At 40.2% G+C, this 23,611-nt stretch overlaps 1 protein-coding gene across 10 annotated transcripts in view; it reads left to right on the plus strand.

Annotated features, from left to right (window-relative positions):
* CPEB3 (cytoplasmic polyadenylation element binding protein 3) overlaps positions 1 to 23,611 on the plus strand; it is a 186,834-nt gene that overhangs the window by 68,487 nt on the left and 94,736 nt on the right. For all 10 annotated transcript variants that reach the window (XM_075935178.1, XM_075935180.1, XM_075935187.1 and 7 more), the window contains one exon: positions 7,438 to 7,494. In XM_075935178.1, the coding sequence (XP_075791293.1) occupies positions 7,438 to 7,494 (57 nt within the window). The remainder of the gene's footprint in view (positions 1 to 7,437; positions 7,495 to 23,611) is intronic.

Raw genomic sequence — 23,611 nt, forward strand, 5'->3', positions numbered from 1 at the left:
CCTTAATAAAAATCAAATTGATCTCATAAGTTTTTCATGAGTGTGTTTACCACTTCGTTGCCTACATCACCTGTATCTATTCTTTGGCATGTTTCCCTAGATGCTCAGTGGTTTTTTTTCTTTTAAGTTAGATTGGACATGCAGACATTAACTGGTACTTTTAAAAATCTTCCCTGACACATCCTCATATTGATTTATGGTTTCATGTATGCCTGCAATCCTGATAACTCAATTTTCTCTTACCTACTTTAAAACCCAGCATCTTATAAAGAAAATTATACATTAAAAATATTTGTGGGCGAAGGTAATTTTTCTCCAGCAAGGTTATCAATTTGCCTTCTTTCCGCTTTTAGTAAAAGAGGTTTAACCAAGATGGGTGTGTTGTACAATGTTGATGCTGCACAATAGGATTTACTTTAAAATTGATATACTAGATAAAATAATGTTATGGAAATTGTGACCATCTGTGAGCTAAATAGTCTTCTGCTGCTTGAAGACCCTCCTGTATTACATGTGGCATCTTTATAATTATGTAACAGCAGCATAAGTATTTTGACTGAGGAATAGTGCTTGTTAATATTTTATTGTTCTCTTGCTCCTACTTTGCACTAATCAGTAACAGCATATATTTTTGTCCAGTGAAAGTTAGAAAAACGTACTCAAACTGTTGAGGCTTCTGCTTTTTTACATTAATACAAACAATTCTCATAACTGGTAATTGTCAGACATGTACAGTGCAGGTCACTATTATGTTCATTGGTGCAGTGAGAAAATCACATACCATGACATCTACGATGAATGAGTCTCGTGTCTGGCTGTATTAAACAGTAGTCTCCATGTTCTGTAAGTACACATTGACAGACTGAAGGTTAGAAATAGGTGCTTAAATTATAGGTGATGTTTCTTGATGTTCTTTAGTTCCATTTGGGTGCTTCAGAATTAATTTTTTGTAAGCCTTCAAAATGTTAACTTTAGCGTTATTGCTATTACAGCTGTACTTTTTTTGCCTGGTATATTGGTACAGTGCTGTGTAAGTTTATGAAATGTATACAGGTTGAATGAGCAACAGTGTACTGAATCTGTGCCCTTATTCTTATTAATTACTGACATTGTATAACTGGATCATATCCTGGTAAAGATGCAATTATTAAAATAAAATTCCCTTGTCTGCTGGAATGTGTGGAGTCACTGACCTAAATCCGGTCAGTTGAAGTCATGTGCACAGATTTATATACGTGATATCTTAACTTTTAGGTCTTCCTGCATCCTGAGCATTTTTTTTCCTTTTGGTTATGAATGTTAGTTGAGAACGGACTCTTGATTTTTTTGAAAGGGTTTTTTCTATTTTAAGCCATGCTATTTTCCCCTTTTTGTTTTCTAGAAGACATAGAATACATGATTTTGAAATCAAAACATGGCTTAGCTATCCACATTTTAATTACTCTCTTGATTTCTGGGTAAAGAGGGAGAATTACTTATATGCCTGTTGGACCTTTCAGGAATCCTTCTTACCTTCAAGGCACTCTAATGTGGCCATTATTCTTCCAGCTGAGAAAGTGGTTTCAAAAGGCATCTGCTCAGGTTCTCAATTTCATTCTGCTAAAATGGATAAAGGCACTCTCCATGGCTAAGTGCCACTTCTCTGGTACTTCCAACTATTGCTTGTCTGGTGGGAAGTTGATTTAGGATGGGAAATTAAATCGAAGTTTTAAATATGGCTTTATAGAGCACAATGACTCAGTGATGTGTCGTCTGATTTCAAATTACATGTACTTCAAGTAAACAAGAAGCAACTCTTAATCAGGAATGAGATAAATCAAAATGTATTCTCCTAGTTTAGGCAATTTTAAACTAAAAATGTCCTAACTTCCATCCAGAAGAACAGGTGGTACACAGATTTCTTTACATAACTTTTTCTTATCTAAGATTATCTTAAGATGGTGTACAAAATGCATACATTTTTAGGACCTTTTTATAGTATTAGCAACTACATTAATCACTAATATGTAATATAAATGTTGAAGCTTTCATGATAGATTTAGCATTGGTCATAAAATGGAATTTTAGCCACCATTATTTTTATCTATTCTTTTTGGATGTAATGTGTTATCTTATTGAATAGATAGTATAATATTACTAGCTTTCTTAAAGAACATGAATTGTTGTATATGAGACCATGTATATGAATATTAGGAATTATACTTTTTATGCAATTCTTAAGGTGTGCAGATCCACTGTATGTAGTATTATTCAACTGTGATGTTGAAACTGATGTGATAACTTGCTGTCAGTCCTGATTTCTAACTAGCATGAATATTGTGTCCTCTTATAATTTGTAACTATCATAAACAATTACTCTGCAGACTATGCCAGGAGAGGTTCTTATTCCTTTTAGGATAAGCTAATCTGGCAGGTCAATGAGTAGAGATCAGACAAAATACAGTCCTTTTTTCCTCAAGATTGAGGGTTTTTTCCTCAAGAGTGATAGGCCAACAACCAGTGCTCACTGGAAAAAACAAGTTAAGAAACAAACTAAAGCAATGAATCCTGCTTAATGAAAATTATGAGTCTTGGTGAAAGTCATCAGGAAGCCAAGACTCTGAGAGGTATTTTGCTAATGATATAAAACAAACTGTTGAAGTAGGTTTCTGGAACATTAGACCATTGGCTCTAGTCCAAAACCCATGCATGTTTTGCCAGTCAATGAAGGGGGTATATTGTCTTAAGCAGAAAAAACCAAATAGTTGAAGCAAAGCGAAGAGAGGACCAGGTTGGATTTTTACTAGAAAACCATGTGTTGACCAGATTTTCACCCTCAGAATAATCATCGAAAAGAGCATTAAATGAGAGAATCAATTCACTATAATCTTATCAGATGAAAGTATTTAACAATATGTATCACAATTCCCTCACTAGGGCTACGTCTAAACTAAGATCCTCTTGCAGAAGAGCAAATGCAAATGGAGCGCTATATATCACTCTCATTTGCGTGTCCTCTTCCCCTTTTGCATTAGAGGTTTTTGCACAAAAAAGCACTGTATAAACGGTGCCTTTTTGTGCAAAAACCCCCCTTTTTGCACAAGAGCTTTTCTTTCTCTGTTTTTCGTGTGCTCCATTTGCATTTGATCTTCTGCAAGAGGTTCATAGTTTAGACATAGCCTAAGTGTTCTGGTATGCCAACAAAAATATCAAGGATTAATAACAAGGTACAGCATACATGGTTAAAGTACATGCAGTCTTGAGTAAGTAGTTTAATATAGATATTTGTGTCAAAAAAGGATGCTTTCTCTTGCCTCTCCTATTTGGCACTGATTTCAAGAAAAAGTCAATGCCAAATAGGAGATACCACACAGGCATTACAGGTTCAGCAACAGTACACTAAAGATTAAGATCTTGCTGACATCTCTTCTAATTGACAGCTCAACCAACCTGCAAAGACCAGCATTTCAACAAATATGGGGTTAATTAGTTTTGAAAAAAAAAATCTAATGAGAAATCCAGCAACCCACAAAAGTATTATGTTAAAAGGCTTAGGAATACAAGAGGTGAGTCAATTCGCATACCTCGCCAGTACAAGCTAGTAGAGCTATCCAGAAGAAATATTTAGGAATTGGCAACAGCTGCATTCATCATCTTTAAAAGATTTGTTCCTTGAAAATCTAAAACTTTAAAGACCAAACTATGAATCTTCAACTCAAATGTTATTTCCATCTTAACATATTGATGAGGAAAGCTGGAAAAACACAAACGGTATAGACAGATGTCTAAATACATTCAAAAGCAAATACCTCAGGGAAATGCTGGTATTACATAGAATACATTTACAACAAAAGTCAAGATTGAGTTCAACAACTAATCTCTATAGTTATCCTGAGAAGAAGATGGAAATATCTGTAATGGTCAAGAATGATGCCAGAACATCTGTCATGGCAGGAATCCCTGTGGACAGCTGAAGAAACATGTTAAACAGGCCAACAGTGAGAATCCACAGCCTTTAGAAAGGGAAAACTTATAAGATCTAACTTGGAGAACTTGCAAAGAACAGTTCAGAATAGATTGGGGACGGGGTGGTCAGAGCCTTTTTTGTGCTCTATGTAACATCTCATGGCATGGGAAAGATTTAGAGATTGACCATAAGTTTTTGAGGTTCAGGGGGTAGCTGAGTTAGTCTGTAACTGGAAAAACTTAAACAATGAACAGTCCAGCAGCACCTTAAAGACTAAGAAAACATGTAGATGGTATCATGAGCTTTCGTGGAGAAATGAATAGAGAAACTGGCTGACTTCCACATTCTAATGACTTAACCAACCAACAATTGGTACTTATAGAGGTGCACATGTTCTCATCAACCTCTTGTAACTTGAACAATCCAGTTTACTATTTTTTTCTCTTTTTCCCTCCTCTTCTCCCACCCCGTTCCCTTACTTATTCTTGGATCTGGATTTGCAATACACCAATCACTTGAAGAAGTTGGTTGTACCCATGAAATCTCATGATACCATCTACATATTTTGTTAGCCTTTAAGGTGCTGCTAAACTATTTGTTATTTTTTAAGTTTTTTAATAAGTTTTGGTTATGCATAGAGAAAAATTTTGCAGCCTAAAAATACCTATTACAGGTTTGCTAGCAAAGCACATAATTGAAACTATGCAGAGAAGATAAGTGTGAAACTAAGACCAACAAACTGAAAATGTCAGGTGTGGCTCAAGTACACTGACTAGGTTTCAGAAGACATTTTTGTGACCTGAATGAAATGTGAGTGTCCATGTCTAATTCTCAATCCCTAGCATCTTTTGTTCCAGACTTCTCATGCTGCATTTTTCCTGTGGCTTTTAAAGTTAATTAATAAGAGGAACTGTTTTGACTAAAGGTATTTTATAGTGTTGATACTGTAATGGGATATGTGGTATAGTTCTGGAGAGCAACTGCTATACATGCACTCCTAAAGTGATGATTTTCCAAATCAATCATATCTATTTTTTTACCAGTCTTCTCCTTGAAATATGTTCTTGGTTTCAAATGGCAGATTTACACAGAGGATTTTGTTAACATTTTGTTGATGCTGAAATGCATATGTGAAACTTCATCATTTGTCTTTGGCCTACTATCTTTACACTGAGTAATTGGCTGTATAACATACTAATAAATCCTGCAGTTAATGCAATACAATGTACCATTCACAGTCTGAGTCTTTTCAAAGCTGTACAGGATAGATTTCTAACTCTCCAGTGCTGATTAGATCATTCATATTTACTATGCTATTAATACAAGAGTGTATTTGCCACTCATTTTTGCTGTTTATTAAGGGAATTAACTTATTGACGGTGTGTGTGGGTGTGTGTCTTAATAGCTTGATGAGACCTTTCTTACAAGCTCACGTAGCTCAGTAAATACATGTCTCCTTGCTAGTACAACCCTATATTTTTGCTACTCTTGAAAGATAGCTGAAAAGAAAACTTAAAAATAGCTGGCCAAGGGCAGGTGACAAAATGTCATGCAGGCAGCACCTGGCACAATGATTGCCTGAAAAAAAACCTACTATTAAATGTTGCACGCTTGATTCTATTTTTGTTGCTAAACAGAATTTCAGCTTTGTCAAACGAAAACCAAAACCACCTTCATCAGAATTGGAATTTCTAGCTTCTTTAAAACTTTATCAGTTTTGAAGAATGTAAAAGCATAATTGTTAAAATTAAATAATTGCTTTTCAGTACTGATAGTATAAGAGTAAGAATAATAGCTAACTGAAATAATGGCTGTGTCAGTGTTTCTGAAGCACCAAAAATACACAGTAACACAAAAATACACTGAACTTTAGTATCCAGTTGGAGAGTCTGAAATAGTTTATGGAGTGCTTGGAAGAACTTTTGACTTATAATTTGTAAAGTGAAAATTCTGTGTTGCCACTCCATACCAAAAAAAGCAACTATTATGGCAATATTTAGTTTTGTTTACTGTAGCTTTTCCAAATTAATGAAAATGATTGATTATGAAAAAAATCTTTTTTTCTTAAATGCTTATGGAAGTGTCTTGAATGAGAATGTTACATCGGTGCACAAAGACTAGTCATTACAATAGCATAGTCTTTTGTGATTTCGGATGGAAAGCTCTCATGTTTTCAGTTTCTACCTAGAAATGAGAGGGAGAAACAGATTGTACTCCATTTTCTTTTCAGGATAGACTTGCTAAAAACAGAGTGAAATTTTAATTTTATCTTCAGAACCATTGGGTATGAGTGGGGAAGGACATCTATATTAAATAAACTAATTAACATATTGTTCCTTTAGCAAAGTAAGTCTTGAGCTCTGTTTCAAATCCTACTATATCAGGTTTTCGCCCTACCCAAGCAATTAATATTAGCCTTTAAGTCAGAAAGAGATAGGTAAATCACAATTCTAAGGGTAGCATCAGAACATGGACTGAGCCACAATAATCTTAGGCTACATCTTCACTACCAGGGTAAGTTGACCTAAAGTAACCAACTCCAGCTATGTGAATTATGTAGGAGTTGACACACTTTAGGTCACGTTACTGCAAAGTCTACAACATAGGGGGTCAATGGGAGAAATTCTCCCATCAACTTCCCTTGCTCTTCTCATCCAGTAGAGGGATAGACTGCAGAGTGATCTGCGGTCAGTTTGGCAGCTCTTAGATATGCTATCTCGACCGTAGATGGATGGATCTCAGAGCATCGAGCCGAGCAGTATTGTAGACGTGTAGACTGTTTTTTTTTTTTTTTTTTCTTCTTCCATGTAGCATGGGAAAAGATCATATAAAACTCCAATTGTCGGGCATTCAGTGGTCCGGTGCTCCCGATAGTCCGGCACCAACTGGAACCTGGAAGTGGTCCGGCTGGCCGGACAATTGGAGCTGTGGGGCCTATCTCTATGGGGGAAAAGTATGATTTTTTTATTCTCCCTTCCGATCTCTAGAATATCCAGAGAGAAACTTGATATTGTGTAGAAACTATCATGCAAAATGCTGAATTCCTTGTTGCCATTTCAATTTTGTGGGGCTTTTAAAGTATGTTGGTCATTTATGCTACTTACTTAGAAGACTAACATAAAATATACAGTTTCAGTGAAGTGTAAGTACAAGCTTGAGTGATAAAGTTCTGTCTCTTGAATAAAGCATAAGGCAAACTGAGAGTTCTTAGAGAATCATTATTACAGTCTGCATTGTTCTTGAAATTGGTTTGTTGCTTGGTTTCAGTATTTTGACTTAAATTATATATATATTGTATATTTTAAGTCTGATCACCTAGATGTTCATTCTGGCAGACTGAAATCAAAAATAACATGACCTTTTACAAATAGCATGACTTCTTGCAATGGTAGATTTAACTTTGGGATTCATTCAGTTTCAAAATAAGGTATTGAATTTTAGCCCATGTGATGTGTTGTGTGATATTAATAAATACTCTGTTTACTTTATAGGGCGAATGGGAATAAACTTCCATCATCCAGGAACGGATAATATTATGGCTCTTAACAGTAAGTAGTTTGTTATAACAAAGTTTTTGACATGAAAAATATTTTTTACAATATGTTCTTATATTTATGTATGTATACATGTATGTGTAAATGTATGTATTTGTAGAAAAGATTTGGAAAATAAAATGTGTGTATATATTCAATTATAACTTACTAAATCAATAAAAACTTAAATTTGTGGATATTATAATCATTCAGTTAATATACGTTTTCTTGGTATGATTGATAATGGAACACTTTTTTTTACATATGCTGTGTATACTTCTTTGGGCACCTGGTAATGTCTATTATACTTAAAATTGTGCAACTTTACATTATAGCTTCCTGTTTTCATGTGTTCAAATCTTGCTGAAATTTATTATGCTTGGTCTCTGACTCTAAGTGGTTTTTTAACGTATACTTTTGGTGTGTGGCATCCCCAACAAATTTTTTCCCAATCAACAATATGTATTGGTGAAGTCTGAGGATCTTCCAAATGAGACTCTTTTTATATGTACTACAATTCAAACTTTAAAATTTGGTTTTATCTTATGCATAGAACTTCAAACAAGTTCTTACTCTTTAGTAAATAGCCATTTGGATTTTTTTGCTAAATTATCAAGCTTCTTTATTTAGAGCTGTTTATATATCCTACAAAAATTGCTGTTGTGTGCTCCTTTTTTTTTTCTTTTTTTTTAGTTTTTCAACAATTGATTATAAAATTGTTTTTTCTAGAGTGATGTAATCATACGTAGCTGCTGGTATGCAATATTTTAGCATAAGGCACATAAACTGTTGTGAAAGGATCAGTCATATTTAATTGAATAGAAATTCTCAATATGACTAAAACCACTATTGACAGAGCTGCTCTAAAGTGTAGAGGGGAGGAAACAACTTAAAAACCTTGCTGCTGTGCTTTGGCACAAAGACAGGTCTTAGGAAGCATGAGTGTTAATTATTTTTAAGTTAGGCATTTCAATGCACTGATGCAGTCTTTTGTATTATCACACTATAATTGTGACATGTAAACATTAATTTTAATTTATTTAATTTTTATAAACAATTTAAATATGAATACAGGCTAAATTCCTGTAAAAGTGATTGCTGAAGTGGGTGTTCAGTATAAACTTGAGTTCCCCACTGGAACAGCAAAATATATAATTGGGCTTTTTGTGTAAACATTTCCTTTCAAAGTAGTTGAATGTATTCTATTTTTAACATTATCCATAGAAATAGTTAACCTTATTTTTAGTAGAATGGCAATACCTTGCACTGTATCTGTTTGAGTGCTGATGTTCTACAGTATGTGTCATTTCCTGCTGATTTCGCTAATGATGATGATAATGATAATGGACCCTTTCAAGCTTGATATATATGGCTATGCATAATAAGCAGAATGATTATTAACATTCACATTTTTATTATGTAAATCGTGGAATTGTTGAAAATTCAGCAATACTCAGAAACTTTTATAAACAAAGACTTAGAAATATTTATAAAATGTATACATAACTTCAGCAAAGTAAGTGAAGAGGTATATTTCCTTCACCTGAGTCTATTTCTATGGATTAAATTTGCCACAAAGTCGAAAGCTTGTAGAATATCCCCAAATCATGTTTGTTCCATGTTAAGGACTTGATCAGGGTATAAATTAATGGTGGGCAGTGATGGGCAATGGAACTATCAGGGTTCTAATGTTTGATATGCAAAACATTTTGTTTACCATTGCCCACATACAGGGTCGCCAGATTCTGCTTGTTCCATCCATATTGTTTTTTTTCCCTGCCAGTATTACTCAAGTGACCTGTACATAAATCAAGGTCACATGAAGTGATTGGGTGCTGATTTGAACACAACATTGACTGTAAGAATCAGGTGCTCCCTTTGAAACCAATCAAAGCACTGCTGCAATTCTATCCGCATACCCCACAAATTCTAGGCATTCCAGTGTAGTTAGCAAAAATACCCTATCCTGTCTTGGATATAACAGTTTTGCAGACCACTGAGATGGAGGGACACTCATGCAGCTTGCTCACTAGCTTAGGTTGCCTATTACTGGTGTAGTTGGTTGCATGGGATTTTGTAAACCTTTTGCACTGTAAGCATAATTTTTTTGTTGATTTGCTGTTGAGTCTACTTAATGTACAGTATTTTGTTTTGCTGTTTACTACAGATATCTATGCATTGCTGATAAATATAGGACCTTATTTCTATTAGTTTAGTCACATATGACAGACCATCCTACTGCCGTAAGGTGTACCATGAATGACTAGTCCAAATAGAAACATCCCTTATCTCCTGCCAAAATAATCACACTTTGAATCCAAGAACTCCCCAATGGAGATTTCAGTTGAACTGTCTCTGTGGGTAATTGGAGAACTGACACTGTTTCATAAGTCCATTATAATTTATACATAATTTATATGCATCCTTATAGTGGCTCCCTGAGTAAAAAATCCACCCAGTACATTCTATTTATAGTGTTTATCTAGGAAGTCAAATCTGAAAGTGCTCATGGATAGAATTGGGGAAATGAGCTGGTAATAGGGTTTGTGTGTGGGATGGAGTAGGGATATAAACATTCCTTATGAAAGCAGCCTAAAATGGCTGGGACCATTATTTGAGCAGGGTTTTGAAATGGATTGTGTTTTCCCTAACATCTTAAACCATGTCCATACTAAGAGCACTTTACCAGTATAGGAATATTATGTCTGTTAGGAATCATACCTCTTCTTGCCCCTGACCAACATAGTTATGCTATCAGAGAGCTGTAACATGAATCTGACCTTAGTGCAAATTAGGTATCAGTGGGTCGAGTCGACAGATGGGTTCTTGGAGGGGTGGGGAAAGAGTGTGTGTGGGTGTTCTGGAACCGTAATGAGTCAGTGAGATAGTAGGGGGAGGTAGCTTGCAATTAAATGAGTTAAAAGCATATGAATGCTTTTCTTATCCTTGCTCTTAGTGGCATTTATTACAGTGGCATGGCAGCACAGCTATACTTAAGGTTGTGTCATGATATCTGTTTAAAGGTTAACATATGGATTGACAGCTTGAGAAAAATCTATATCTTATTAGCCTTGAAGGTGAAGGCATATGGCTAGTTCCTGATTCTGGGGCAGATCAGCATGGCGTATGAGAAGAGACACGTTACATAGATTTGGACAGTGCAGTTACCTTGACCACAGAGAGAAAATGAACTGTGCGCACTGCCAGGATTTTCAGTGTTTGGATTCTAGTTAATTCCTGGAATACGAGATTGCAGAAGTTTTTTGGGGGAGCAAGCTGCACACCATGACCTTGAGATGGCTAGTTTGTATACATATGCAAATTGAGGGGCATAAATACAATTGCTAAATGCCATCTAATTCTTACCAATAATGTATCTTTTCTGTTCAACAAATTAGAAAATTCAGTGGCAAATATTATGTTGCTGTACAGTTAAGGTTGCTTGATGGCAGAATGTTGTGTAAAATCCAAACTTCTGGATACCAGAAAATACACAAGCAAGGTTGTCCACACGGCCTTAATTCTGACCTGTTTTAGCCGTGCTCTGATATGCCTGTTAACACACACAACTTTAGTTTGCTAACCCCACAGTTGCTGAGATGTAAAAGCTCTTCATTTCCTTTGACAACCCATTTATCCCCACCCACAAGATTGTCTAACACTATTAAAAGACAAAAAGTGGGGAGGAAAGTTGCTCATGCTACCTTCCCTCTGTTTCCCTGGAGCTGATGATCAATATGAATTATTTGCATACACTTCAGAAGCATTTAGTGCTTTAGATACACCCACACTAAACCCATGGAAAACGTATGTTCATGATGTGAGGACCTGTGTGGATTACTCTGAGATGTGCGGCAGAATATGATATGAGATCTGTTTTTCAGCTTTTGTTGTGCATGAGCGAATGGAATAGCTAAATGTGTATCTTCAGGATACATTGTGAATAATTTCATTGCAGATCTGTATGTATCACATATTAAAAGTGGCAGAATATTCATTGTAAAGTTGATGGGATATGAAAGCAGTCTAAGCATTTATTAGTTGCATGCACTCTTCGTAAAGTGAGTATGGTCCATGTCAGGTATAGCTGTACTTAATGGTGGCAGTAGTAGATGGCTCTGTTTTATAGAAGTGTGTTGCATGATATGAGAGCTGTCTGTCACTGTTCAGGACAATTGCAACTGTATTCCAAGGTCCCTGAGGGCATCCTGTCTAGGCTGTCAGTTTCTAAGAAGTCACCTCCCTGGGGCAGAGACCTGCATCTGTCTCCCCCTTTATCAGTATTTTTCTAGGCTGTTCTCTGCCTACAGAGTGATTTTCCCCCACCCCCCCAGCAAGTCAGACTGCCTAAACTTGTCAGTGTAAGTAAGCACTTTGTTTCCTCTTTGAAGGCTATGAATAGCTGTCATTGCCAGTGGTAACAAGTTCATCCAACTCTTTTTATAAGTAAACACATCTATTAAGGTGAAACCACTGTAAAGAAACCCTATTAAAAACAATACAAGACCCTACACTCTCACTAAAAAGCTTACCAGGGAACACCCCAACTACAAACTGTATATTTTAGTCCTTCAGTACCTACAGCTATGTTTTTTTCCTATGCTTACACATTCATAACTGTCTCAGATTCAAAACCAGATGAGAAGTTCATCTATTTCTTTATATAGCTTTGGCCTTTGATGTCCAATCTTCCAGAAGAAGTAATAAGGAGACTGTGTAAGATATTGCAGATGGATTTGCAGCTATGGAGTTACCAATTATGGTGGGGCCACAGAAGTCATGCATATCTTTATTTTGGCATCCCCCCCCCCCCCCAACTTGCCACAGGGCAGGGGTGGGCAATAATTTTTGATGGGGGGGGGGCCACTTTAAGATTTTGGAAAGTGGTCAAGGGCCACACTTTTCTGAGGAGATGTGGGGTCTAGGATGGAGGTTGGGTGCACGGGGTAAAGGACTGGAGTCCGGGAGACTGCATGAGGTCTGAGCAGGAGTTTGGGTGAAGGAGGTGGTTATGACCTGGGTCACGGGATTGGGATTCAGAGTCTGGGAGGGTGTTTGGGTGCAGGAGAGGATTCTGGCCTGGGGGAAGTGTATAGGAAGGGGCATAGGGTGTGGGAGGGAGTAGTGTCTTGGGCAGAGGGGTGCAGAGGGTTTGGATGGTGACCTGGGGAGTGGGAGTGATGGGGAGGGGCACAGGTGCCAGAGGCAGGCTCTGGCTAGGAGACGCGTACCTAAGCCAGCAGCCCTGCAACACACCCAAGGCAGGCTGGGCTCGCCCCAGATCACTTAGAGCTGCAGGCTGTTTCCTCCACATGGCTCTCAGCTCTAGGAGGGGGAAGAGGCTTGTGCTGCTCCCATCCCCCTCTCCAATCTCTCAGCTCCTATTGGCTGAGGGAAGAGAGATCATACACAGCCTTCCCCTCCCTCCAGAGCAGAGAGCTGCCAAACTGTCCTTTAGAATCCTAGAATACTAGGACTGGAAGGGACCTCGAGAGGTCATCGGGTCCAGTCCCCTGCCCTCATGGCAGGACCAACTACTGTCTAGACCATCCCTGATAGACATTTATCTAACCTACTCTTAAATATCTCCAGAGATGGGGATTCCACAACCTCCCTGGGCAATTTATTCCAGTGTTTGACCACCCTGGCAGTTAGCAAGTTTTTCCTAATGTTCAACCTAAACCTCCCTTGCTGCAGTTTAAGCCCATTGCTTCTTGTTTATGCCCAGATGCCAAGATGAACAAGTTTTCTCTCTCCTCCTTATGACACCCTTTTAGATATCTGAAAACTGCTATCATGTCCCCCCTCAATCTTCTCTTTTCTAAACTAAACAAACCCAATTCTTTCAGCCTTCCTTCCTAGGTCATGTTCTCTAGACCTTTAATCATTCTTGTTGCTCTTCCCTGGACCCTCTCCAATTTCTCCACATCTTTCTTGAAATGCGGTGCCAAGAACTGGACACAATACTCCAACTGAGGCCTAACCAGCGCAGAGTAGAGAGAAGAATGACTTCTCATGTCTTGCTCACAACACACCTGTTAATGCATCCCAGAATCATGTTTGCTTTCTTTGCAACAGCATCACACTAATGACTCATATTTAACTTGTGGTCCACTATAACCCCTAGGTCCCTTTCTGCCGTACTCCTTCCTAGACAGTCACTTTCCATTCTGTATGTGTGAAACTGATTGTTCCTTCCTAAGTGGAGTACTTTGCATTTGTCTTTATTAAACTTCATCCTATTTACCTCAGACCATTTCTCCCATTTGTCCAGATCATTTTGAATTATGACCCTATACTCTAGATCAGGGGTCTCCAAACTTTTCAGCCCGAGGGCCGCATTAACTATCAAACAGCAGTTCGGGGGCCGACTACACACTTGAGGCCCAAATAAAAAACAATCAAAACATGGATGTTGTTTTTAATTATTTATTTAATATATTTTATTCAGTTATTATTTAATAACACATTGATACACTACACATGAACACCTGTATTAGTGTGAATGGTGAAATTGTTTCCTGGATGCCAAAATAGCAGACATTTCTGGCTTTAGATTTGTTGTCCCTAACATCAACAGTTGACGGCTGATCTTGGCAGGATACACGTAAATTTCTGTAATTTTTTTTCTGTAGACAAAAAGGTCTCCACGGGCCGGATGAGAGGGCCTCGCGGGCCGCATCCGGCCCGCGGGCCGTAGTTTGGAGACCCCTGCTCTAGATTAATCGCAACCCCTCCCAGCTTGGTATCATCTGTAAACTTAATAAGCGTACTTTCTATGCCAATATCTAAATCGTTGATGAAGATATTGAACAGAGCTGGTCCCAAAACAGACCCCTGCGAAGCCCCACTTGTTATACCTTTCCAGCAGGATTGTGAACCATTAATAACTACTCTCTGAATATGGTTATCCAGCCAGTTATGCACCCACCTTATAGTAGCCCCATCTAAGTTGTATTTGCCTAATTTATTGATAAGAATATCATGAGAGACCGTATCAAACGCCTTATTAAAGTCTAGGTATACCACATCCACTGCTTCTCCCTTATCCACAAGACTCGTTATCCTGTCAAAGAAAGCTATCAGATTGGTTTGACCTGATTTGTTCTTTACAAATCCATGCTGGCTGTTCCCTATCACCTTGTCACCTTTCAAGTGTTTACAGATGATTTCCTTAATTACTTGCTCCATTATCTTCCCTGGCACAGAAGTTAACTAACTGGTCTGTAGTTTCCTGGGTTGTTCTTATTTCCCTTTTTATAAATGGGCACTGTATTTGCCCTTTTCCAGTCTTCTGGAATCTCTCCTGTCTCCCATGATTTTCCAAAGATGATAGCTAGAGGCTCAGATACCTCCTCTATCAGCTCCTTGAGTATTCTAGGATGCATTTCATCAGGCCCTGGTGACTTGCGGGCATCTAACTTTTCTAAGTGATTTTTAACTTTAAAACCATGGCAGCTGTATGTCTAGGGGTCCTGGCAAGGTGGTCAGTGGGCCAGATCCGATGGCTTCACGGGCCAGATCCAGCCCCCAAGCCGTATTTTGCCCAGCCCTGCCACAGAATATATCGGTAGAAAGAGCTACTTTTCTACGATTATCAAGCACTGGTACCTCACCAGGGATGCTTCACTGATATCAGTGTGGGCTTGTACAGGAAACTGTAAATTATGAAGAAAACTGGGACTTTTTCCCATCAGTGATCTTGGAGGAAACCCAGCCTACCCTTCTTCCCATTGCTCACAAAGTTGTATGCTGGCCACCTAGACAACTCCAAAGACAGATTCAAGTTCCAGCTCAGATGAAGAATGACAATAGATTGAACTTTTAGCAGACTGAAGGGACGCTAGTGATAGTCACTCACCAGAGTAGAGCTCAGTTCCTTTAAGGATGTCAAAATGGTGCTTTTTCTCTCCCCTTATGTCTTTGCAAAATTACTTGACCTGGCTTCAAAAGGGTACTAGGGGGAACTGCCATCTCCCCCCTCTCCCATTAAGATTAGTTAGTTTTTTTCCCCCTGTACTCTCCTGATGGCTTTGTTTACATTGCATATAATGTGCTTTTTCTTTGTCTTTGATCACACCTTGCTTAGGTTGCATTAGAGACTCATTTAAACAGGTGGAACCAGAAACCTTTATCTGGAACAGGTTTGGCTTAGACAGTGCTGACCCAATAAATTTTAAGAACATATTTCCAGTACATATCTATAAAGTCAGTTGTGGGTTTACCATACATATATCAGAGAAAAATGTTAAGTGAGTTTTCAAATATTATATTATACCGTTTGGGTAGATTTCATTATAACAGCGTGCCAACTTGCATTACAGTGCACTTAAAGTCACAATTGTGCATAATATCTGAGAGATGAAAAAGGAAAAGTTATTACTGGGATGGAGGTGAAGGTGGAATGGATTGTTGCTGACTTTGAACAGCTAGACACATGGACCATTAAAAGAGCTTGGTATGCAGTTATGTGGCTCTGGAGGGCCTAGAAAAAGCACTTCAGTGGTCAATCACAAGAATGGGGTGGGAGACCGTGGTCTACCTGGCCCTGAAATGTTGGGGATTTTTTGCAGATGTGTAAATGTCTGAGAGACACTTCTGAATATCATGCTGCTTTTTAACCTATGAATTGTGCAGTGCTTACTGTACATTTTATAATTACACTGTTTCACTGAATCTGAGTTATGGATGCCTGTTCTTTTACAAGTAATGTGTGCTTTGAGTAGCTATAGGCATTATGCAGTATAGGTTAATAGTATATGCAGTAGTATAGCTCTAGTATATGCAGTAGCCCAATGTCTGTGACTCTGTAACACTGAAATGCTGGCTGTTCTCTCTGGACGGCGCTGTTGCCTGAGTCACATTCTTCACCTCCCACCGTGGCTCTCGGCTGACTTTTGCGCCGCTCAGCCAGGCCTCTGTGGGGGAGCAAGCGGCGCAAGCAGCCGTTTGGGCCCTGCGCTCCCCATGCAGCACCTCTAGGTCGCCGCATGGGAGCAAGTGGCGCAAGCGACTGTTTGGGCTCCACGCTCCCCATGCAGCATGGGGACTGCAGAGCCCAAACGGCTGTTTGGGCTCTGCAGTATCCGGAGGAGGAGGAGGAGGAGGAAGTGGAGGTGGAGGAGGAGACTGAAAATCCTGTCTTATGACGGGCTAATTGTCTAGTGAAATAATAAACATGAATTTATTTCCAAAAACTAAAAACTCATTGCATACCAAAAACAGTGCAAAGCATTAATGCACAAATAAAATGTAATGCAATGGAAATTTTAAACCATTTCAATTCACTTCTGCCAGACATAGACCAACCATGGTTCCCTCAGGTTTGTATATAGGAAGCTGTAGGTTTCTTACTGTTGTGTGAAAAGGTTGAATTGGGGATGTCTCATAATACCATAGAATGTTGGCAGTGGTGGAAGCTGTTGAAATGGAGTTTTCCATTGACTGCAAAGGGAGACAAGTCAGTGACGGTTGGACCTGGAGAATCTGCAGCGTTTGTATTTGTTGCCTGATCAACCTCATTATGTCCTGGTGATTCTCCCAGTTCTTTTGCTGCTGGGACTACTGGGCCTTTCTTCTGTCCACTCTTTCCTTCTCCAATGTCTGCTATATTCATCTCCTTTACACAGAATATATAGGACTGGCTTACAGGATCTGTTAATGTGTCCTCTCTTGGCCACTTCTTTTTCCTCCTCAGAGTGAGGTTTCTGCAGGCATAGAGGAGGAACCAGGTGAACAAAGTCTGTGTGTCATTTGAGGGGAGAAAGAGGCTGTGTTCATTTTCTGTAGTTTAAAATCGAAGGAATATTGAAAGAACCGCTCCCATGAAATTTCCCCTAGGGAATGAGCAGAACTTTACAACTTTAGGAACTTGGTCAGCTTGGTCTACTCTATTAAAAACTACTCAATACTGCAGCTGAGTGGGTACTAAATGCCATTTAATGGCAAATATAGGTAAGATAATCTGAGTACTGGCACTGCTTTCCATAGGAGATCTGATTTTTAGCTCACTCTGAGAGTCACAAAGCCATAGAGAACACAGCTGCTGGCGCCCTGAGCATGCTTGTATGCTACTAGCCTCTGTAGTGTAGTGATGCCTGCTGAAGCCATCACAGAGAGTGTGGGAGTGTTTCCTACCATGAAGGAAGAAATAAGGCAACTCTTCCTAGAAATCCCTGGGAGAGGATAGAGGAGTACATTCATGAAATTTCATCAAGACCTCTCAGGGACCATCCCTATGCACATAAATTGCTCTGCATGCAGTTCTCACTAGCGTTCCCTCTAAGCTGCGTGGCAGCACAGCTTCACAGGTGATCAGCTCTGCCCAGTCAGTCAGCTCCAGGCATGTAGCCCTGAGCCTCTGACTGGGTGGGACTGATTAAAACACCTTTGAAGCTGTGCGGCCATGCGGCTTAGAGGGAACACTGGTCCTTACCTCTTCTGGCTTAATCTTATATGGAAATGTAAAGCAGATAACTCTGACTCTGTTGTATCTCTACCTCTTCTATGAGTAAAACGAAGACAAGTAGAAAAGTACGGTTCTGCTAACATGGGGTTGGGCCAGGCACCATCTTCACATTTAAACATTTAATAGAGAGAAGGCATATACATACCCACTGGCTTGCCAGTGTTCAGCTATTAGTCTGTGGTGAACTTTCAAAAAGATCCTGGTTTGTGGCATAGCTGGAACCCCTTCCAATACCACACACTGTCATGTTTTTTTCTTCTCTTGTGCTGTTTGTGTGTCTGCATCAGGCTTCACCAAGAGTACTGGAGTGCTGGTGGGGTCTCCAGGTATACAATGCAGCTTATAAAAACTCCAGGTCTGCAACTTGGCACTAGATCAGGAATGGGCAATAATTTTTGATGGGGAGCCACTCCAAGAATTTGGGAAGTGGTTAAGGGCCACACTCTTCCATATCAATGGAGGAGGTATAGGGTCTGGGATGGAGAAGAGAGCTTGCAGTAAGGGACTGGGGTGCAGGAGAGGTATGGGATAAGGGAAGAAGTTTGGGTGAAGGAGGCAGCTCTGACTGGGATTAGAGGACTAGGGTGCAGAGGTTTTGGTAGTGACCCTGGGCAAGAGAGGATTGTGACTTAGGCAGTAGACTGGGGTTCAGGAGGGAGGGCAGGGGTTTGAGTGGTAACCTCAGGAAGGGGATTGGGGTGCAGGATCTGGGATGGGAAATGGGGGCAGAGAGTTTGGGTTATGTAGGGTATGGGGGGCAAAGGGTTAGGGTGCCAGAGGCAGGCTCTGGCTGGGAGATATACCTGCTTTACTCCCAGCCAGCAGCCTTCTCTATCAGACTCCCTGCCGGCCCCACCCCTGCACTGGCTGCAAGGGCCATATGGTTTTTGAACAGCTACCTGCCTGAGGGAGAGGGGGAAGGTGCTTTGCAAGCTGCCTATTGACAACAGGCAGCTCCCATTGGCTGGAAACTGGCCAATGGCATTGTGTTGGGGGCAGGACCGGCACATGAAGCCTCTTTCCCCCTCCCACAGGCTCATAGCTGTTCAAACAAAGCCCCACGGCAACTTTTCTCAGCAGCATGTGGGGGCAGGCAGGAAGTCTGTCTGAGGCTCCCCACTAAATCTGAGGGGTGGCTTGGTGGGCTGAATCCGGCCCATGGAGATTATTTTGCCCAGGCCTGTACTAGATCAACTCTTCGCCTCCCTGGCCTTGTGGTGTGCCTAGCACAGTTTCTTTGTTTTCATGTGGCACTGCTGCTGATCTCTGGTGTAGACTGTGCATCCTCTGGCCAATCTTTTCACAGGTGTCCATGTTTCTGCAACTGGTATGTAGCTGTGCCTGCACAGCCTCTTCTCCCCAGAGGCGCAGGAGATTCAGTACTTCCTGCCTGCTCCAGGCAGGAGAGCATCTAGAGCAACGGTCTCAAATTTCCAGCTTGTAGACCAGTCCTAGCTGGAGCAATTGTGCAATCCGACTTGAGACCTCTGGCAGGTTAAGGAAGGCTAGAATCATAGAATAATAGGACTGGAAGGGACCTCGAGAGGTCATCGAGTCCAGCCCCCCGCCCTCAAGGCAGGACCAAGCTCCGTCTACACCATCCCTGACAGATGTCTATCTAACCTGTTCTTAAATATCTCCAGAGAGGGAGATTCCACCACCTCCCTTGGCAATTTATTCCAATATTTGACCACCCTGACAGTTAGGAATTTTTTCCTAATGTCCAATCTAAACCTCCCCTGCTGCACTTTAAGCCCATTACTCCTTGTCCTGTCCTCAGAAACCAAGAGGAACAAATTTTCTCCTTCCTCCTTGTGACACCCTTTTAGATATTTGAAAACCGCTATCATGTCTCCCCTTAATCTTCTTTTTTCCAAACTAAACAAGCCCAGTTCATGAAGCCTGGCTTCATAGGTCACGTTCTCTAAACCTTTAATCATTCTTGTCGCTCTTCTCTGTACCCTTTCCAATTTCTCCACATCTTTCTTGAAATGTGGTGCCCAGAACTGGACACAGTACTCCAGCTGAGGCCTAACTAGTGCAGAGTAGAGCGGCAGAATGACTTCACGAGTTTTGCCTACAACACATCTGTTGATACAACCTAGAATCATATTTGCTTTTTTTGCAACAGCATCACACTGTTGACTCATATTCAACTTGTGGTCCACTATGACCCCTAGATCCCTTTCCGCCATGCTCCTTCCTAGACAGTCGCTTCCCATCTTGTATGTATGGAACTGATTGTTCCTTCCTAAGTGGAGCACTTTGCATTTCTCTTTATTAAACCTCATCCTGTTTACCTCTGACCATTTCTCTAACTTGCTAAGGTCATTTTGAATTATGTCCCTATCCTCCAAAGAAGTCGCAACCCCACCCAGTTTGGTATCATCTGCAAACTTAATAAGCGTACTCTCTATCCCAATATCTACATCATTGATGAAGATATTGAACAGTACAGGTCCCAAAACAGACCCTTGAGGAACTCCACTTGTTATCCCTTTCCAGCAGGATTTAGAACCGTTAACAACAACTCTCTGACTACGGTTATCCAGCCAATTATGCACCCACCTTATCGTGGCCCTATCTAAGTTATATTTGCCTAGTTTATCAATAAGAATATCATGCGAGACCGTATCAAATGCCTTACTAAAGTCTAGGTATATGACATCCACCGCTTCTCCCTTATCCACAAGGCTCGTTATCCTATCAAAGAAAGCTATCAGATTAGTTTGGCATGACTTGTTCTTCACAAACCCATGCTGGCTATTCCCTATCACTTTATTACCTTCTAAGTGTTTGCATATGATTTCCTTAATTACCTGCTCCATTATCTTCCCTGGGACAGACGTTAAACTGACCGGTCTGTAGTTTCCTGGGTTGTTCTTATTCCCCTTTTTATAGATGGGCACAATATTTGCCCTTTTCCAGTCTTCTGGAATCTCCCCTGTCTGCTATGATTTTTCAAAGATCATAGCTAAAGGCTCAGATACCTCCTCTGTAGCTCCTTGAGTATCCTGGGATGCATTTCATCAGGACCTGGTGACTTGCTGACATCTAACTTTCCTAAGTGATTTTTAACTTGTTCTTTGTGTATCCTATCTTCTAAACTTACCCTGTCTCTGCTTGTATTCACTACGTTAGGCACACCTCCAGACTTCTCGGTGAAGACCGAAACAAAGAAGCCATTGAGCATCTCCGCCATTTCCAAGTTCCCTGTTACTGCTTCTCCCTCCTCACTAAGCAGTGGGCCTACCCTGTCCTTGGTCTTCCTCTTGCTTTTAATGTATTTATAAAAGGTCTTCTTGTTTCCCTTTATGCCTTTAGCTAGTTTGATCTCATTTTGTGCCTTTGCCTTTCTAATCTTACCCCTGTATTCCCGTGTTGCTTGCCTATATTCATCCTTTGTTAGTTGTCCTAGTTTCCATTTTTTATGAGACTCTTTTTTTATTTTGAGATCATGCAAGATCTCCTTGTTAAGCCAAGCTGGTCTTTTGCCATATTTTCTATCTTTCCTACACAGCGGAATTGTTTGCTTTTGGGCCCTTAACAACGTCCCTTTGAAATACTTCCAACTCTCCTCAGTTGTTTTTCCCTTCAGTCTTGCTTCCCATGGGACCTTACCTACAAGTTCTCTGAGCTTATCAAAATCTGCCTTCCTGAAATCCATTACCTCAATTGTGCTGGTCTCCCTTCTACCTTTCCTTAAGATCATGAACTCTATTATTTCATGAATTTCGTGGGAACTATCTAGAGCACAAGGCTCCCCCCCCCAGTGACCCTCAAAGCCGCATGCTTGGGGGCTAGTCTGTTACCAGCCCTTAATCCCTACCCTTTCTCAGCATTGCACCACCTTCTCTCCAGAATAGCACCCCATCCCCTGAGCATGTGGCTTTGGGGATTACCGGGGTGGCCTGGCGCCGCATGGCAGCAGTGGTCGCAACCCCCATGCTCCCTGCAGAGGCAAGAGCTGTGATGGAAGTGGAGTGTAGAAGAGTGAGTGTGCCCACTCACTGCACCCCATTCCTCTGCAGCTCCTGCCCCACTGTGAGAAGTGGAAATGGGGGGATGATGGTTGTGCAGCACAAGGCTCCCCCCCCAGTGACCCTCAAAGCCGCATGCTTGGGGGATAAGATGCCATGGGGGGAAAGGGTAAGATGATGGTGAAAAGGGGTGAGGCTTAAGGGCCAGTAATGGACTCTGGCTGGGACTGGCCCACAGGCTAGGTGTTTGAAACCCCTGCTCTATATAGTTCCCACGAAATTCACTTCACCCAAATTGTTGCAAAAGTTCATTCTTGTCTGGCAGATTGATGAATAGTCCTTTAATCACCCAGGCCTTATGTAATATTTTCTCCCTAGAGAATTGTTACATACAATCCAGGCCCACAATAAAACATTAACTTTTAATTTAGTACATTGAACCTCCGAAGTACTTAAACTGAATTCAGTAAGGCTTTTCAAATATATTTCAATAAACTGCCTTATCTTTCACACTATGCTTTTCACCCTCTTTTGTGGGGAAAGGGAAGAGGTGTATATGTACTTTTAGGATACAGTATACATTATTTCTGTGAAGAATTGTGTAGGTTCTGTTAGTAGCAGGCAATAGGACTTATATTACAAAAGATATTGTCAGCAGCGAGGTGAAATATCGAAAGGATTCTAATGCTTTAATGATGGTTAAGTGAAAGTGCATGTTGAAATGGTGTCCTGTGACTAGGTGTAAGGGAGTTGTATAAAGCTCTTTAGTAGCTCTTGAATTGTGAATGTATACTGTGTTTTTTTTTTCAGGGTAGTCAGTTAAGTGTGAATATGCTAGGATCTGGAACCTCCTGAAGCTAATATTGTCAAGGGCCAATGTGGATCTATGTACATTGTGAAGCATTAGTTGAAGAAGGGAGAGGAAGGGAGACATGAACAACCTTTTCCTTTTTGTCCTTCAGTAGTGTTAGATGGTATCCTCTGAGTGAAAGTGAAAGGAAGTGAAGGACTTGCACACTTCAGTAACTATGGGGTGGTCAGATTAAGGTATGCGTTAATGGTGTGCATTGAGCATTGCTGAGCAAGGACAATGTTAAGGTTACATGGTCAACCTAAAGTTGTAAAGTTCTGCTCATTCCCTAGGGGAAATTTCATGGGAGTGGTTCTTTCAATATTCCTTCGATTTTAAACTACAGACTGGTTTTCAGACTTATGAGCTTTGTTCAGCTTAGCATTCTGTAAGAGCATGAGATAACACAACCTTAACTGCATTAATGTAACTTTTTATACATTTAATTTTATATTTATTCTTATATGTTTATGTTCTGATAGTGCGCCCCAAATCATATTGTGTTAGGGACTATATAAACACACAGGGAGATGGAGCCAGCCCTAAGGAAATTAGTCTTGCATGGTATGGGAGTAATCCATGTGAACTGAAAAATCATTAAATCTGTCAGCTGTTTTTTAAAGCTTGTAAAATTGTGAACAGCAGGCCGGTGACAAAAACATCGTTCACTTAATTATGGGATGTTCTATTAATACATAGACTTAAATGTTCAGAGGCATCAGTCTCTTCTGATATTTTTCTCAGTGGTTTGAGTGCACAGAAAAGATTTAATAATGACCTGATTGAATAGGCTGCTTTTTTAATTATTTGGTGCTTCATATTCTTCTTTCTGAG

The sequence above is a fragment of the Pelodiscus sinensis genome, chromosome 8, assembly GCF_049634645.1.
Source record: "Pelodiscus sinensis isolate JC-2024 chromosome 8, ASM4963464v1, whole genome shotgun sequence".
In the NCBI taxonomy this organism is placed as follows: Eukaryota; Metazoa; Chordata; order Testudines; family Trionychidae; genus Pelodiscus; species Pelodiscus sinensis.